We start from the raw sequence: 17,207 nt of genomic DNA, 5'->3' as shown, positions 1-17,207 counted from the left end.
CCAACAACAAAAAATTCTATAAATACATTCAAAGCAGGAGACCATCTAGGGAGGCGATTGGACCCTTGGATGATAAGGGAGTCAAAGGTGTACTAAAGAACGATAAGGAGATTGCAGAGAAGCTAAATGAATTCTTTGCATCTGTCTTCACAGTGGAAGATATAGGGCACATCCCTGAACCTGAACTAACATTTGCAGGAAGGGATTCTGAGGAACTGAGACAAATAGTGGTAACGAGAGAGGAAGTTCTAAGCTTAATGGACAATATAAAAACTGACAAATCACTGGGCCCGGATGGCATCCACCCGAGAGTTCTCAAAGAACTCAAATGTGAAATTGCTGATCTGCTAACTAAAATATGTAACTTGTCCCTCGGGTCCTCCTCCGTGCCTGAGGACTGGAAAGTGGCAAATGTAACGCCAATCTTCAAAAAGGGATCCAGAGGGGATCCCGGAAATTACAGGCCAGTTAGCTTAACTTCTGTCCCTGGAAAACTGGTAGAAAGTATTATTAAAGCTAGATTAACTAAGCACATAGAAGAACAAGCCTTGCTGAAGCAGAGCCAGCATGGCCTCTGCAAGGGAAAGTCCTGTCTCAGTAACCTATTAGAATTCTTTGAGAGTGTCAACAAGCATATAGATAGAGGTGATCCAGTGGACATAGTGTACTTAGACTTTCAAAAAGCGTTTGACAAGGTACCTCACCAAAGGCTTCTGAGGAAGCTTAGCAGTCATGGAATAAGAGGAGAGGTCCTCTTGTGGATAAGAAATTGGTTAAGAAGCAGAAAGCAGAGAGTAGGAATAAACGGACAGTTCTCCCAATGGAGGGCTGTAGAAAGTGGAGTCCCTCAAGGATCGGTATTGGGACCTGTACTTTTCAACTTGTTCATGAATGACCTAGAATTAGGAGTGAGCAGTGAAGTGGCCAAGTTTGCTGATGACACTAAATTGTTCAGGGTTGTTAAAACAAAAAGGGATTGCGAAGAGCTCCAAAAAGACCTCTCCAAACGGAGTGAATGGGCAGAAAAATGGCAAATGCAATTCAATATAAACAAGTGTAAAATTATGCATATTGGAGCAAAAACTCTTAATTTCACATATACGCTCATGGGGTCTGAACTGGCGGTGACCGACCAGGAGAGAGACCTCGGGGTTGTAGTGGACAGCACGATGAAAATGTCGACCCAGTGTGCGGCAGCTGTGAAAAAGGCAAATTCCATGCTAGCGATAATTAGGAAAGGTATTGAAAATAAAACAGCCGATATCATCATGCCGTTGTATAAATCTATGGTGCGGCCACATTTGGAATACTGTGTACAGTTCTGGTCGCCTCATCTCAAAAAGGATATTCTAGAGTTGGAAAAGGTTCAGAAGAGGGCAACCAGAATGATCAAGGGGATGGAGCGACTCCCTTACGAGGAAAGGTTGCAGCATTGGGGGCTTTTTAGTTTAGAGAAAAGGCGGGTCAGAGGAGACATGATAGAAGTGTATAAAATTATGCATGGCATTGAGAAAGTGGATAGAGAAAAGTTCTTCTCCCTCTTTCATAATACTAGAACTCGTGGACATTCAAAGAAGCTGAATGTTGGAAGATTCAGGACAGACAAAAGGAAGTACTTCTTTACTCAGCGCATAGTTAAACTATGGAATTTGCTCCCACAAGATGCAGTAATGGCCACCAGCTTGGATGGCTTTAAAAGAAGATTAGACAAATTCATGGAGGACAGGGCTATCAATGGCTACTAGCCATGATGGCTGTGCTCTGCCACCCTAGTCAGAGGCAGCATGCTTCTGAAAACCAGTTGCCGGAAGCCTCAGGAGGGGAGAGTGTTCTTGCACTCGGGTCCTGCTTGCGGGCTTCCCCAGGCACCTGGTTGGCCACTGTGAGAACAGGATGCTGGACTAGATGGGCCACTGGCCTGATCCAGCAGGCTCTTCTTATGTTCTTAAGTTTGGTGTAGCACATCTGTCAGTCCTTATGACCATATGTAAATTGCAGCTCGCTAGTATAAAGTAATTACTTTTGGATCTGTTGGAAATTCTAAAGGAAAGTAGTTTGAGTTCACCCTTAAATATTTTATTAGTTTTTTTCTACTGTCAAAACAAATATTGGTAGCTAACATAGTGAAATCCCTTACAGCATCTTCAACAGCAAAATTATTAGACAACTTTCTTAAATCCTACACTCAGTACAGTTTGCTCATGTAAACCTTATTCAGTTCTCCAAGTAAGCTTTAGAAAGTTAATGACCCTGGGGCTTTTAAGATGTTTCTCTTGCTTTCTGCAGATCCAAAATCCTTCAGGCAGGAAGATAGATCTAAGCAGTACAGGCATACCCCGCTTTAACGTTTGCAATGGGACCGGAGAGTATACTTTAAGCGAAAATAAACTTTAAGTGACGCAATTGTCTTCACTTGTACTGCACGCAATCACCACTAGATGGCAGCGGCGTCATGCCAATAAAGTGTACATTATTGCGAAGCGCGCAAACGTTAAGTGGGGTATGGGGACATATGGAGCATGTACGTTACAGCGAGGTGACGTTAAGCGGGGTATGCCTGTATACAGTTTGATAAAACTTACATGCAAATGGAAACAGGAACTTTCCCTGCCAGAAATTGGGAGAATAATTGGGTGATTACAAACTGTAAAAAGGCAGAATACTAAATGTTCATTAGGTCTAGACCCTTTCTGTGTATATCAAGGCTTCCTTCCCATGGCTGAGTAGCCAGGAGGCTTGCATGTGGAAACGTTTTGTTTGGGTGCCATGTTATACATAGGCAACGCACAGAACATGGTACAATTTTTATTGTTGGCTGTTTGAGTCTGTATAAGAAAGAGGAGATGGGACCAAATGGGAGATATATATATATTATCAAGTTAATATTTACACATCCAAAATTTACATACCTGGAGTTGCAGTGAGTGGACTCTTGTCTCCAGTTTTAACAGAGGCAAAAGACAGAATAGAGTGTGGCTGTGTTTTCCAATGTTTTACTGTTGTATGGGGGAGCTCACTTGTACTTGTTGATGATAGGACCCCATTTCTGCAAAATGCATACTTACCCAGTGTCCTCTACGTGTGGGGAATTGCTCCAACTTGTTGAGTAAGTAAGAGTTGTTTAGCCAGTACAAGGCACTGAATGAGACTGCAGGTGTTGGGAGATACTCTGTAGCCTTGGGAATGCTCTGAATATACATAACTTTACATAAAAGTTTGGGAGGGAGAGACGGAGGTGCAGGCACCCTATTCTGAAGCATGGTTTTCTCCTTGGTTACCTGTATGAGATGTTTTGTCCTTGCACTCCCTCTGTTTCTGATGTTCAGACACAAATGGTGTTGTTTATGTAGCGATAAACGACACCACACACATACATGTGCAGGCATAAAAAAAGTATCTTTAGGGGGGAAAAGCTGATGGGTAGGGGAAGAAACCCCCTGCAAAAAGCCCAATGAGGCTGAGCATGCTCAGTGATCATGGAATGCTTACAGACTCTCAGGGAATGAAAGTCAGGTGAAGGGGGAATGGAATGGAGTGTCCTGGAGAAGAACACTGAATTTTGTTGAAATAGCAAAAATACTTGATTTTTTTAGGCACTGCTTTTCAAATTACTAGATTACTAAATAACTATAGCCCTGTTCAGGTATTGCACAAATCCAAAAATACAACAGGACAGTGGAGATGAGCATACTAACTCTGCCCCTTGTCGCTGTCCTTTTCGCTCTCAAGCTGAAAGGCGACTCTCTGAAGCGATGAACCTGGGTCTACTTGTGCAGGTTCCCTGTATGACGTAGAATCTTATTTTTTTCCCCAGAGTTCTACATTGCTGAGGAACCTCCACAAGTACAGGCAATTTCCCTCATGTGAATATTCCTTTTATAGGCTGCGGCAGTTCAAAACATCATTAGGCTGACTCCTGTATAGTTGTGTAGATATTCAATATTCAGTAATATTGAATGATAATAAGAGATATTCAATAAATGTTTTCCAATTTTAAGTAAAGGGCAGCTTTAAAAGTATATGGCTGATTCCAGAGATGTCTTCCCATGAGTGAAAGCACTTTTCTAACACTGCAAGATCCCTACATGAGAAAAGAGAACTTAGATCTAGAGGTGTGCTTTCATTACCACAAGGTGTTACACAGTCTCCTCAACAAGGTTTTGCAATAACGTCTCAAGACAGACATTTATACTGTGTTACGCAAAGCCTTCCTCTAGTGCAGAGGTTCACAGAACATTGCTACTGCCAGAATTTCTTCTATTTGCATATCTCGAGATGGATGTAGCCCACAGTACGTCCTGCTCAAAATGCTACTGAGATGCTTTCCACCCTCTTTTGTTCTCATCTGTATCCACCTGTAACTATGGCAACCTAGCAAGCACAGCTATGCTTTGACACCAGTGATACTCTGCCAAACTGTATTATTCCATAATAAACACCTTTAATATATGCAGTTATTATACTATACATGTACAGAATGAATTGACCAATTATATCTGAAGCAAACTGTTCTTGCTGTTCATATAAACTGAGCATTATTGGCAGTATCCACTTTGAACAAAATCCTGTTGCTATCACACAGTAGTGAGATATCTCGTAGACAGAAATGGAGAATGTACTACAGCTGTACGGGCCATTTCACATGTTACATGATGGCAAAACATTGTAACCTTGCGTACTCTTTTGCAAATTGCTGCAGCAAACCTTGTTTTTAAGTGAATGAAGCTGTACAATATGCAAGTTCTCTCATGCATATAACTACTTTATTGGGTGTATCCTTTTAATGGATACCTTAAAAAAGTGCAGTGTGTGAATTAGCCCTTATGAATTGTGTATGCAGTAAAAAATAAACTACCACTTTTTCATTTTCATTTGAACATGCTTACAATGTGGTTTCATATCGATGAGATTATATTACACATACTATTTGAGAGACATAGTGGTCACTTTTTCATTCTCTTTATGGGCAGTTTTGCAATGTGTATTTGGAAGGCTGTTCAGCCAAATATTTTTAATATTTCCACTAAAGAGTTAAATAATACTAAATTAAAAATGCTTTCACTTTTTCGTAAGTCTGCCATGCTTAAACATAAGTGGAAATAATCATTCATTGGAGTTAATGGGAACTTGTATTTAGAATTGAGACAGAACAACTTAAAACAGAAATTGGTAGAATGGCCACATATTTCTCCTACAAATTTTCTTTAAAAGATTTTAGTGGTGTAATAAATTTTTCAAATCTACATAGTATCTGATCAAAATGCTATAAAAATACCATACAAAAAAGTTCAAAATGAATCTCTGTATTCCTCTTACCCTGATAGTTTGAAATGACAATCCTGTAAACATTGTCATGTAACTACAGGCCTTCCAGTTAAAAAGAATTAAATGAAAGGTATAGAACATGTAACATTAAATTAGGGACAAAATGTGAAGCATTAGGTCACACTTCAGTAAATAATAGCAGAAAGCCTGGTTTTGGTTGTCAAGGCAACAGCAGACATGACTTGTTGAGAAACAAAATAAAAGCAGTTCTACCTTCATTTTGTCATCTGTTCACATTGATAAAAGAGATTTTATTATCACTGTGTGTGTTCTGACTAAAACCCAGACATTGAATAAATCCTTGCATTTCTGTGTAATGTTCCTTTTTTGTTTTGCTCCTTCTAGGTCCACTGGAAAGGAGTTTGCATTGAAGATTATAGACAAAGGAAAATGTTGTGGAAAGGTATGAGAGAATATAGAATCATAGCATCATAAGGTGGGAGATCCTTCCACAATAATCTCAATCAATTCCAAACAATGGCAGAATTATAGGAATTTAAACTCATAGATAGTTAACTTGTCAAATTTGGCTTGATTTACAAAACCTTGAGGGATTTAAATTTACAGTTTATCTGGGCAATTAATTTTGTAGAGCTGCATCTCTGCCCACATATTTACGTTTAGTAAGATTTAACAAAATGTTTGTCATAGTAGCACTTGCATTGCTTGTGATTTTTTTTGTAAATTACTTAAATCAACAGCAGATATATGTCATTGGTATAATTTAACAAAGAAAAATGGTATCATTTAATGGTATAATTGTTTTGTAAATTATTGAGTAAATCAACAGAAAATATATGTCATTGGTATAATTTAACAAAGAAAAATAATAGCATGCTATTGCTATTACAATAAAGCTTAGCTTTCACTATGGCAATGTAAAAATGAAGCATCTTCACAATGACAATAACTGAACATGAAGGTTCAGTGGGAAATAAATACTATTTGATCTTAGATAATATTGAGCATATATAATTCCATAAACCATGTAGTCTCTAGTCCTCTCGATGTGTTGGACCCTGTGTACTGTGAAAAGTATTATGAAGAAAAAGGCCACACAGACGATCTCCAACAACAAGAACTTTACTAACTAATGAAATGAAGAGAACAAGGCCACAACATGGTGCTGCTTGTAAGGCAGGACTGGAAATTGAAACTGCCATAGTCTGGGGCTGACTCATCAGTTCCTGGTATGGTAAGCCTTGAGGGCCAATACACTACACCCCTCCCCCCAGGCTCTCATTGTCCTGAAGATACTTGGGACGAGCCCCGATGCAGGTTGATCGATGACAGTTTTGCACTGAAGCTGATAGTGCATCACCTAGTTCCCCATTTGGCTCTTGTTCATGCTGGTCCACTTCAGGGTCCAGGAGCGACTGCTCTTGTCTGGCATCCGGAGCAGCCACTGGCTCATTGTCTCTTTCCACTTGAGTACTCCCAGAACTCTCAGAGAGAGCTGATGGAGCTGGGCTTCATCCTCGCATCTGGTCCACATGTCGATGTAACACATGGCCGTCTGGTGTTTGAGCCCTGTAGGACAATGGGCCTGTAGCTTGGGTCACAGTGACAGGAATCCACATTGCACCAGCACCGTAGTTCCTGACATATACCAGGTCATCTGGGGTGAACAGCTGTGCCAGTTTTTGAACTGCAGCGGACTCCCTTGGTCAGTCCTCGGTCAAGTCAGGATGCATCCGATCAAGCAGAGTCATTAGTCGTCTGTTCATTAATAGTTCAGCTGGGCTCCTTCCAGTTGTGGCACAAGGTGTGATGTGTTGTGTCAGGAGAAAACTTGCCTGGCCATTGGTTGCTGGATGAAGAGGGGCTGAAATGACATGCCAAATCAGTCCATTATCCAGGAATGTGTGGAATTCCACAGAAATGAACTGAGCCCCACTGTCTTATACAATGGTGTTTGGCAACCCACGTGTTGTGAAAAGCCTGTGTAAAGTCTTGATAACAATACACCATGTCATTGACGATACTGGAACCACTGCTAACCATTTGGAATATGAATCAACAACAATCAAGAAGGTTTGCCCCTGGAAAGGGCCTGCAAAGTCGATATGAAGCTGTGACCATCGTGTTTTTGTCGATTCCCATTGGTGCACTGGGGCATGTGGTGGAACTGGTCTTGAAAGCAGACACTTCTCACATTTCCTGATGCATTCTTCAATCTCACTGTCCATTTTGGGCCACCAGATGTACTGCGCCCCAGGGCCTTCATTCGTACTATACCAGGGTGTAAGACATGTAGGGCCTCCAACACCCAATGTCTCAAAACAGTGGGAATGACAACTTTGTTTCCCCACAGGAGGCATCCCTTGTGCACTGATAGCTCATGTTGTTTGGATACAAATGGTCTGAATTACTCCTCAAGCTTTCCTAAGGGCCATCCCCTCCACATCCAGTTGAGAACACAGGCAAGAACTGGATCCTTGGATGATGCAGTGGCAATATCCTCAGCATGGGGTGGTGGTTCCGGTAACAACTCTAATAACAGCATGTCCAGTGGAGGGGTTGTCAACCCCAGCAGAAAGGAGAGGGATATGGCTCAAAGCATCACCATGGGCAATGCTCCTGCCAGGTCAATGTTGCAAGGTGTAGTCATACGCATGCAGGAAAATCGCCCACCGCAACATGCATGGAGATAATATTTGAGGCGTCTGCTGGTTAGGGGCAAACAATCCCAATAACGGCTTATGGTCAGTAGCAGTAGTGAATGGTCAACCATAGACATAGTCATGGAATTTTTTTACACTAGCCACAATAGCCAGGGCCTCCTTATCAATTTGGGTATAATTCCATTCTGTTGAAGACATTGTTCTGGGGTAGAAAGCAATGGGCACCTCACAAGAGTCCTCCAGTTGGTGGCTCAGCACAGCTCCAATACTATATGGAGATGTGTCACACGTGAGAATCAAGGGATTCTGTTCATCATAGTGCACCAAGACACTGTCAGACGATAACGTGTTTCACATCACGGAAAGCTTTATCATGCCAGACCGTCCACTGCCATGCAGCATGCTTGTCAAGAAGGTGATGCAATGGTTCTGCCACTGTGGCCTTATGTTTCAAGAATGTGTGATAGAAATTAAAGAGTCCCAAGAAAGCTTGGAGTTCCTGTTTATTATGGGGTAGTGGAGCTTCATGAATTGCTTTAAATTTTGCTGGGGTAGGCCTAATGCCAGCGGCATCAATACTGTAGCCAAAGAATTCAATTTGGGAAACACCAAATACACATTTCTCATGCTTGACCCGGAGACCAGCAACAGTAAAATGGTGCAGTATATCCCGCACTCGTGTTGCAAGTTCAGCAATGGATTTTCCAGCAACCAAGACATCATCAAAGTATGGCATGGCACCTGGTAAGAATGTCCTCCATTAAGCTCTGAAAAATTCCAGGGGCCACAGAAACACCAAACTGGAGGCATTTTACCCTGAATGCTCCACAATGACTGGTGATAGTCTGAGCATCAGCAGTAGCATCATCCACAGACAGTTGCTGATAGGCCTGGGCCAGGTCAAACTTCGCAGAAACTTTTCCTTGTGAAAGTGATGCCAAAAGATGACTCACCACTGGGATTGGATATGGATGCTGATGCAGGGCTTTATTGATAGTACACTTGTAGTCACCACAAATGCAGATGTCGCCATTGGCCTTCAATGGAGTGACAATGGGTGTCTGCCATGTAGGGTGTGTCACTGGGTCCAAGATGCCTTGCTCTATGAGGTGATCAAGTTCAGCATCAATCTTTGCTCACAGTGCAAACAGAACACGATGGGATTTCATATAGATGGGGGCCACAGTAGAATCCAAGAACAAAATAGGAGGCCCCTTGTATTCCCCAAGACCTTTATCAAAAACAGATTTGAAATCATTTAGGATGCTATCCCATAATGATTCACCAATCTGGTGGACCCCTGTGAGAGCAATGCCATCAATGGTTCAAACCAGTCTAAGCCAAGGAGACTGGTGCAATGTCTTTGAGCAACCAATATCTGTAAAGTTCCATGGAAAGTTTGGTAATGCACCTCAACTTCACAGATGCCTTATATTGGAACATGATTTTCCTGTTAATCAGTAAGTTTGTGTTGGAAGTGGGGCAAGAGCAACTCCTGTTTTGTTCTTTTGTTTAAGCTCCAGAGGGAAGATAGGGCTAGGGTCCTTCAGATGAATAGGCTTTGTTTACCTTTTACCTGTGATGCTCTGACTGACTTCCTTCTGTCGCTAGACTGTGACGCCTTTAGGGAAGCTTACCGCCCCTCCTCCTTCTGCTCTTTCCATTCCTTTGTCCTCCGGCTGACCAGGAGAGAGGAGACTCCCTTTGTCTCTGCTCTCTCTCCGAGCATGGGGCTGACTCCTACACCTGGGAGTTATGCCTCCAACTTAGCTAGTTAGTTAGAACTAGGTATGCCTTTTCTATCTACAATGTATTTCTCTAAATAAAGTAGCTTTTCTTATTTTACTAAGTCTCAAGTCTCAGTGATGCTGATGCAGGGTAAAAGCCTGCTTTCTTAGGCAAAATGCACGCACACGCTGGCACACTCGCATTTCAACATCTGCTGTTACTCTCTGCTGCTGCGGTGCTGCTTTTAAATGAAATTAAGCAACACAACTACACAGAGCACAACAGTTTGGAGTGAAAAGGGACAATTTGTGGCCCCCCACAAGGAAATATTTTCAGGTAAGGTTCTGATGAGATGATAGTGTATCCTGAGCCAGAATCAACTTCCCTTATTCATGGAGTGCCCTGGATGGTGACTGTCACCTTCACCTTGGCAGAGTACTGCAACACTGGCTGGATGTGGTTAATCATCTCCTCTGCGTTGTCATATGCAGAAGACTTCTGTACAGTGTGTGTGGAACTGCTTTGTGTCCTTGATGGTGTTTTCCCTACCACTACACTCCTGGGGGTGGCTGCTTCTGCTTTGGCTTGGCATACTTGCTCAGTGTGCCCAACGTTTTGACAATACCGGCACTGTGCACCTCTGAAACGATAGGCACAGCATTCATGGGATCCGCCACAGCTCTTACATTTCACTGGAGAATCTTGTCAGAATCTCAGAGGTCCTGCAGCACTACTCTGGTTGATGAACATTTGCACTGCAGCCTGTGGATCTCTAGAAGTTGTTCATTGGAATCTTTAGACAGCTAGGTTTCTGAGCAGGGTGAATTCCTTGCCATTCCTTGGGTGCTTGCTGCTGCTGCTTCAGTAGCCAGAGCTTCCTCTAATGCAGTCTTGAATGTGAGCTGTCTTTTTGCAAACAGATGCTTTTGCAGGCCCTCATCATGCAACCCACAGACCAGGCAACCCTGCAGCATCTCTTCAAGGTTGGGGAAGTTGCAGTGTTTTGCCACTTATCTAAGTTCAGCAACATAGAGTGACACATTCTCTGTTGGGCCCTAATTACATTTGTAGAAAGAATTATGTTGTGCTATTTCAGACAGTTTTGGAGATAAATGTCCTTGTAAAGCCTTCAGGATATTCTCATAAGATGTATTAGCAAGTTTTGCTGGTGCTACAAGGGCCTGGGCTAGGTCAAAGGTGTCTGCCCCACAGACACTGAGTAACACAGCACACTCTAATGCCATTTGCTGCCAAGTAAAACTCCAGCCTGGCTGCATAACTTTCCCACTTGCTGGGATATTCAGGGTTAAATTCTTCAAGATGCCCTTGGGTGGCCATTTTCCACAAAAATAAGCACTGACTTGGAGTACTTTGCAGTGATTTCCACAAGGCCCATGTTGATGTTGTAATCCTGTCTAAAGAGAAATGTTGTCTCCCTTTAAGCCTCTAAAGCATGAAGAAAAAACACTCTGTGTGCCTCACGAAATCCCATCCTCATCACCAGTGAAAAGCATTTATGAAGAAAAAGGCCACACAGAGGAACTACAACAACAAGAACTTTACTAACTAATGATATGAAGAGAACAAGGCCACAACATGGTGCTGCTTGTAAGGCAGGACTGGAAATTAAAACTGCCACAGCCTGGGGCTAACTTAGCAGTTCCTGGTATGTCAAGCCTGGGGGTCCAATACACTACATACTTCAAGCAGACCTGCTTGCAAATCAGGGCTTTACCACATTCCTCCCACTGAAATTCCTTGTGTCTTCTAATGTTTGATATAGCACAAGGGGCTTCAGCTGGTAGGGTAGCTGGTGGATATTGGGACCCTTCACTGCTCGAGTAGTGTAGGGCATGTTTGTGTCCAAACCAGTATCAGTAGAACTTCAGCTGGAAATACTAGAGTACGTAATTGTTCCGTTGTAGAGTGTGCAATGATGTTAGAAGTGTTTCTTCAAAGGGATTGAGGTTTGTATTCCATATAATAGAAAATACACTATATATATGGATAAATTTTGCTTCAGGGTCTTGAGAATGAAGGTAAGTGGGTGGGGGGGATGGAAGAAAAGGTGTTTTCTGGAATTCATCCATCAGAACTAGCTTAAAACAGAGTTGCACAGCAATATACATTACAATATACAAGAAGGGATTTTCACATCTATGTCTAGCTTTTAATTTCTGTCTTATTCTAAGAAAATAATCTTTGATCAGTGTTATTTATTTGTTTTATTTATTTAAAATATTTTATATCAAATTTCAGTGTAACTCTCCAAAATGGTAACCATTAGTATATCAAAAATTATAAACATTTTAAAACAATACATTTTAAAATAAAATACAGTAATGAAGTGGACAACACTTAACAGTTCAAATTCCAAAGTCACAACAAAAGAATAACAAAGGAAGTCCTACTGGCCTTTCATGAGCGGATATTCCAGAGTTCTGGGGCTAGAACAGAAAAGGCCCTATACTTAATGAAAGGTATACTAACCTCTACATAAGATGATACTCTAAGCAGGGCCTCACTGATAAATTTCTGGCAAGGGAATGTTCATATGGGAAGAGAAAATTGATATTTTCATAGAGATGAAAATATTTCTTGACTAGGGGGTCTCTGCTTGCTTTGCTCAGCAACCTCCACCCCCAAACACACACACGCACCAGGCACCCCAAATGCACTTGTATGTACACAGACACACACACCAGGCACTTCCAAACACACAGACAGGGACACACATACACAAGAATTCTGAATCACACAGAGTTACAAATGTGCCCCCCAGGCATTCCCAGACAGCCACCAGGCACTCTACTCCTCTCACCACCACCCCTCGCAATTTCTTCCAGTGTCTCCAGGTGTTGGTGTGTGCTGGCTGCCATGGGCTCGCTAATGCTCCTCATCTGTTCCTGCACTGCTTCAGCGTTCCTGCGGCTGCACCACCCCCACTTCCCCCATGACAAACTGCGCTGCCACACATCTCCATGCAGCGTTCCTAGGCTCCCTTCTCACCTGGGGCATTTACCTGCTGCTGCTGCTGCTTCCACTTCCTCCCCCAGCCACTTGTCCTCCCTTCTGGCCACTTGCCTGCATGTTGCACACCCACCCACTCGCCTCACTTGCCCTACATCTGACTGCCTCACTTCCTTGGTCACCTTCCTCCCACCAGCCATCCTTGCTTCCCTCACACCCTTGCCTCACATCCTCACCTCTCTTGCCATCCTGCTGCCCTGCCTCCATGTGACACTGCATGGCAGTGTGATGGCTTAGGAAAATATTATATAGTTAGATAGAAAAGGGCATATCTCCTACACCATAGTCAAGATTAACTACAGTTTGTTTGGGTTCAGAAGATTCTACACTTCTTGTTGCTGTGCCAGAGGAGAAGGGGAGAGTATGCAAGCCCCAGCTCATTCTCATAATGCTGAACTCTGCTTTAACATTACATCCAAACCAACCTAATAATCACACACAAAAGTACCTTAAAAACTCATATTTAAAACTTCTTACTAACTGTTATTAGCAACTTAAACAGTCATTCATTAATACATTCAGCAGCATCGTTCACAGTAAAATTAAATAATCATTAAAAGATAACACTTGAAGTATTACAGATCACTAGTCTCCACATTTCACAAATTTGTTGATATTTGCTATATTTCTTCACATATGCAATTAATTTAACTAATTATAATAAATCCCATAGTTTTCTCAATTACTCTGATTTTTTTTAGGTTTATTACTATAAACCATGGTCGTTAAACCCATTCATATTTTGTTTTTCTTTTCTCTAGCACACGGTTGTTTGGAGCAGTCTTATGGTTGTTCCAGAAAGACTTTTGATACTCTCACATATTGGGTTTCATAGGTGCAATCTGTTTAAGCAATGTCTGATGTGCCACATGTTCACAGGAGGAGATGCATGCTTAGCATGTGGGTTTTTAGTAACTAAATGGTTAGGATAAAATTACTGGAACTACACAGATTTGATGCAAATTGACTTCCCAAGCCATTTGTTCAATAATATTTTACAATGTAGGATAAATAGAATTTAATTTTTCAGACACTGGTCATGTTCATTGGTCATAGAATGCCCACATGTACTTCCTGCAGTTCTTTACCCACAAATGCATGAAGTGCATGTTGTTAAAATATTTGTACTGTTATGAAGATGAGATTTCTGAAATGGTTTATTGATGTCTTCCAAAGTGTTAGAGCAGCCATGGTTAACTTTAAAATTAAGTGAACATCCTTCATAGAGCATACCCAATTGGTTTCTTACAACTGAAAACATCAAAATATCTACTTGATTAATAAAACAGCATGCTTTATTTTCATTTATAATCCATTGTAATTATAAATATTTTGGAAACTTTTGGTAGTAAGGGATTGATTAAATCATACCTGTGTTGATTGAGTCTATACCTGTGTTGTTTTACCAGAGATTTCTCCATGACCACACTGTAAATGTTACAGAGAAGAATAGTGTTGGAAAGCTGAACTGTAGGAAGCTGCCTTCTCACCTGAAAATGATATTTCATGCTACACTGTTAAAGGAGGATATGTCTTGGTTTATTTTCCCTTCCTTTCCCCTTCCCAATAATAAATAGGAACACTTAATTGAAAATGAGGTCTCCATACTACGCCAAGTGAAACATCCCAATATTATCATGCTAATAGAGGAGATGGATACTGCAACTGAGCTCTATCTGGTGATGGAACTGGTCAAGGTGAGATGATTTTCCATCAGTGGGTATGAAGACAGAAAATTCCAAGGCCCAGTACCTATACATAATAGTCACTGTACAGAACAATGTTGGCACACCATGCCGCTTTCCTTTCCCATTCTAATACAGTTCCCAGCCAGAGCTTAGAAAAGTTACTTTTTTGAACTACAACTCCCATCATCCCAATCCAGTGGCCATGCTGGCTGGGGCTGATGGGAGTTGTAGTTTAAAAAAGTAACTTTTCTGAGCTCTGTTCCCAGCCCACTTTCGGAATTTGGGTGATAGCTGGTGTTTATATGTACAATAAGTTCACTTCTTCCTCCTGATATTATTTCTGTAGTCTGATTCTGGCACATGTGGTTGTTATGTATACATTGCATTCACATACTAAGTTATCATGGATATCCTGATGTAGAAATCTGTTGCAGGAGTCAAACTCTGGCCAGAGAATCTAATTAATCTCTAACTTGGTCTCATCCATATTTAGTATACAAGGTACAGTGCCTTGCAAAAGTAATCAGACCCCTGACCAATGCCCTCATATTACTGAATTACAAATGCTACATTGTAATTTCGTTCTGCATGATCTTTATTTTGAAACACTGAAACTCAAAGTCGATTACTGTAAAATGACATTGAATTTTTATTCAGTTTACATTTCAAGCCAAATCTGTCAAATTGCACTTTCTGAAACAATATGAGAACCAGAATACAGCTATCCTTTGAAATTTGCACTTATTCAACTTTTGTGATGCAGTTCTCCAACCAACCAATGTTTATAAAATTGCATATATTAGGGGAAAGTGTGCATAAAAATGAATATATGAGTGAAAATAGCATGCAAAAATGCATTATATGATGAGAAATTGCTTGCAAAAATGTGTACGTTAGTCAAAACTGCCTATAAGAATGTGCTTATTAGGAGAAATTTGCACTAAAATGCTGGCGAATTTTCATGAGGTTTTTTAAAAATTAGCAAATAGCTGCAGAAATGTGGAGCACTGAATTTTAAGATTAGAAAAAGGGAGGTTCACAGCTGGGCCTCAGACAGTGGGCCACAGTTCAGTGGCTGGGTTGACAGAGTATGCGCTGGGATGGACTCCTACCTACGTTGTTCCAGCAGGGTTCAGTGCAGACAGTTCTGCATGTGGTGGTCATTCCCCTGGATGGCAATGACCTCAGTTACTTAAGGGCAAGGCCCTCAATTGGCAGGCATGTGAGGAAATGCAGTTTCTGATGCAATGATGGCCTCTGGTTGTCTGCTGTGGTCAGACATTCTTCCACGCAAGGGTTGGCATGGTGTGAGGGACCCGAAGGGAATAGACCGGGCATGAAGGAAGGTCAACCGGCATAATTGGTTGGCTCTTCTTGAGCATGGGGGGTTGGCTATTCTTCACCCCACATACAGCATTTGAGGGTTGAGCTGTATAGGGCCGATAGTTTTCACCTGTTGGATGCAGGGAACAACATATTTTTGGGAGACCTGCAGAGGTGTCTGTGAGAGGTGCTTTTTGACAGTGGGGTAAAGGGGGACTAAATAGAGATTTGTCCCCCTACTGTGGTGGTAAGGTGTGGGAAGGGAAGTAGGTAAGGACAGCTAGGTGGCCCCCTTAGGCACCTTTGGCGATGATTTGTGGTTCCAGAGGCCTCTCTGTCAGGGCTTTATGGCCCGTGGGCAGGATATGGGCTGCTTTTGGGGCCAACTTACCTCATCCACCCGGAGGTGTATGGCCCCAGGGGGTGGTGACATGGGAAGGCCCCCTACTTATCTACAAGGTGTGGCCGGGGTAAGGGGTAAGCAGATGGGCTTGCCCTTGCCCCAGCAGGGGCTGGTCGCCCAAGAGCTGTATGACAAGCTGCTTGCTTATAGACAGTTCCCGCACTTAGGATTCCCCTCTGCACGTCACTTTAAAAGGGGTTTTGTTATAGTTTAATAAAGTGGCCCTTTGTTCAACCCAAACTGCTGTTGTCTGTGTTTTATTTCGCCTCTCGGCCACAAGTCCCGCTCTGTTCGCCCATGCAAAGCCTGGGCGGGCAGGGCATAGTTGCGGCTAGGGGGCGATGCCACAGCTGCCATTTTTGAAATGGGCAGCGTCACGCGTCGCATGCAACATGCGTGTGCGATGTGCTGCATGAAGGGGCAGAGCACCAGGGGCTTATTTAAGCCCATGGCATCCCTTCGCTCTTCTTTGCTTGTGACGCCCACCCTGCCCTCCCTCTTTTACGGTGTGATCTGGGTCGCTTTTGGGCAGAGTAGGAATTTTTCTCCTGCCCACCCTGGTTGGTGGGCAGGTTTTTTGCCTGCTCCACACTGTGAGGCTGGGAGGGAATTGGGTTAGGGGGTGTCATGATTAATAGGTGGTTTTGGCTAATTTAGCAAGGTCTAAAATGTAATGCCCTGAGGGGGCAGGTTTTTGAGACATGGGTGTGGTAAGGTGCAGGAACAGAATTAGGTAAGGACAGCTAGGTGGCCCCCTTAGGCACCTTTGGAGGTGATTGGTGGTTCCAGAGGCCTGTCTGTCAGGGCTTTATGGCCCGTGGGCAGGATATGGGCTGCTTTTGGGGCCAACTTACCTCATCCACCCGGAGGTGTATGGCCCCAGGGGGTGGTGACATGGGAAGGCCCCCTACTCACCTACAAGGTGTGGCCGGGATAAGGGGTAAGCAAAATGGGCTTGCCCTTGCCCCAGCAGGGGCTGGTCACCTGAGAGCTGTATGGCAAGCTGCTTGCTTATAGACAGTTCCTGCACTTAGGATTCCCCTCTGCAGGTCACTTTAATGGGTTTGTTATAGTTTAATAAAGTGG

General features: G+C 42.6%; 1 protein-coding gene across 2 annotated transcripts in view; it reads left to right on the top strand.

Moving 5' to 3' along the window:
• Positions 1-17,207, top strand: part of DCLK2 (doublecortin like kinase 2) — a 137,224-nt gene that overhangs the window by 91,448 nt on the left and 28,569 nt on the right. For both annotated transcript variants that reach the window (XM_061584679.1, XM_061584680.1), the window contains 2 exons: positions 5,671-5,728; positions 14,285-14,404. In XM_061584679.1, coding sequence (XP_061440663.1) covers positions 5,671-5,728; positions 14,285-14,404 — 178 coding nt within the window. The remainder of the gene's footprint in view (positions 1-5,670; positions 5,729-14,284; positions 14,405-17,207) is intronic.

The sequence above is a fragment of the Rhineura floridana genome, chromosome 9, assembly GCF_030035675.1.
Source record: "Rhineura floridana isolate rRhiFlo1 chromosome 9, rRhiFlo1.hap2, whole genome shotgun sequence".
Lineage (NCBI taxonomy): Eukaryota > Metazoa > Chordata > Lepidosauria > Squamata > Rhineuridae > Rhineura > Rhineura floridana.
Note: the sequence above shows the minus strand (reverse complement) of the source record. Positions and strands in the feature narration are given on the sequence as shown.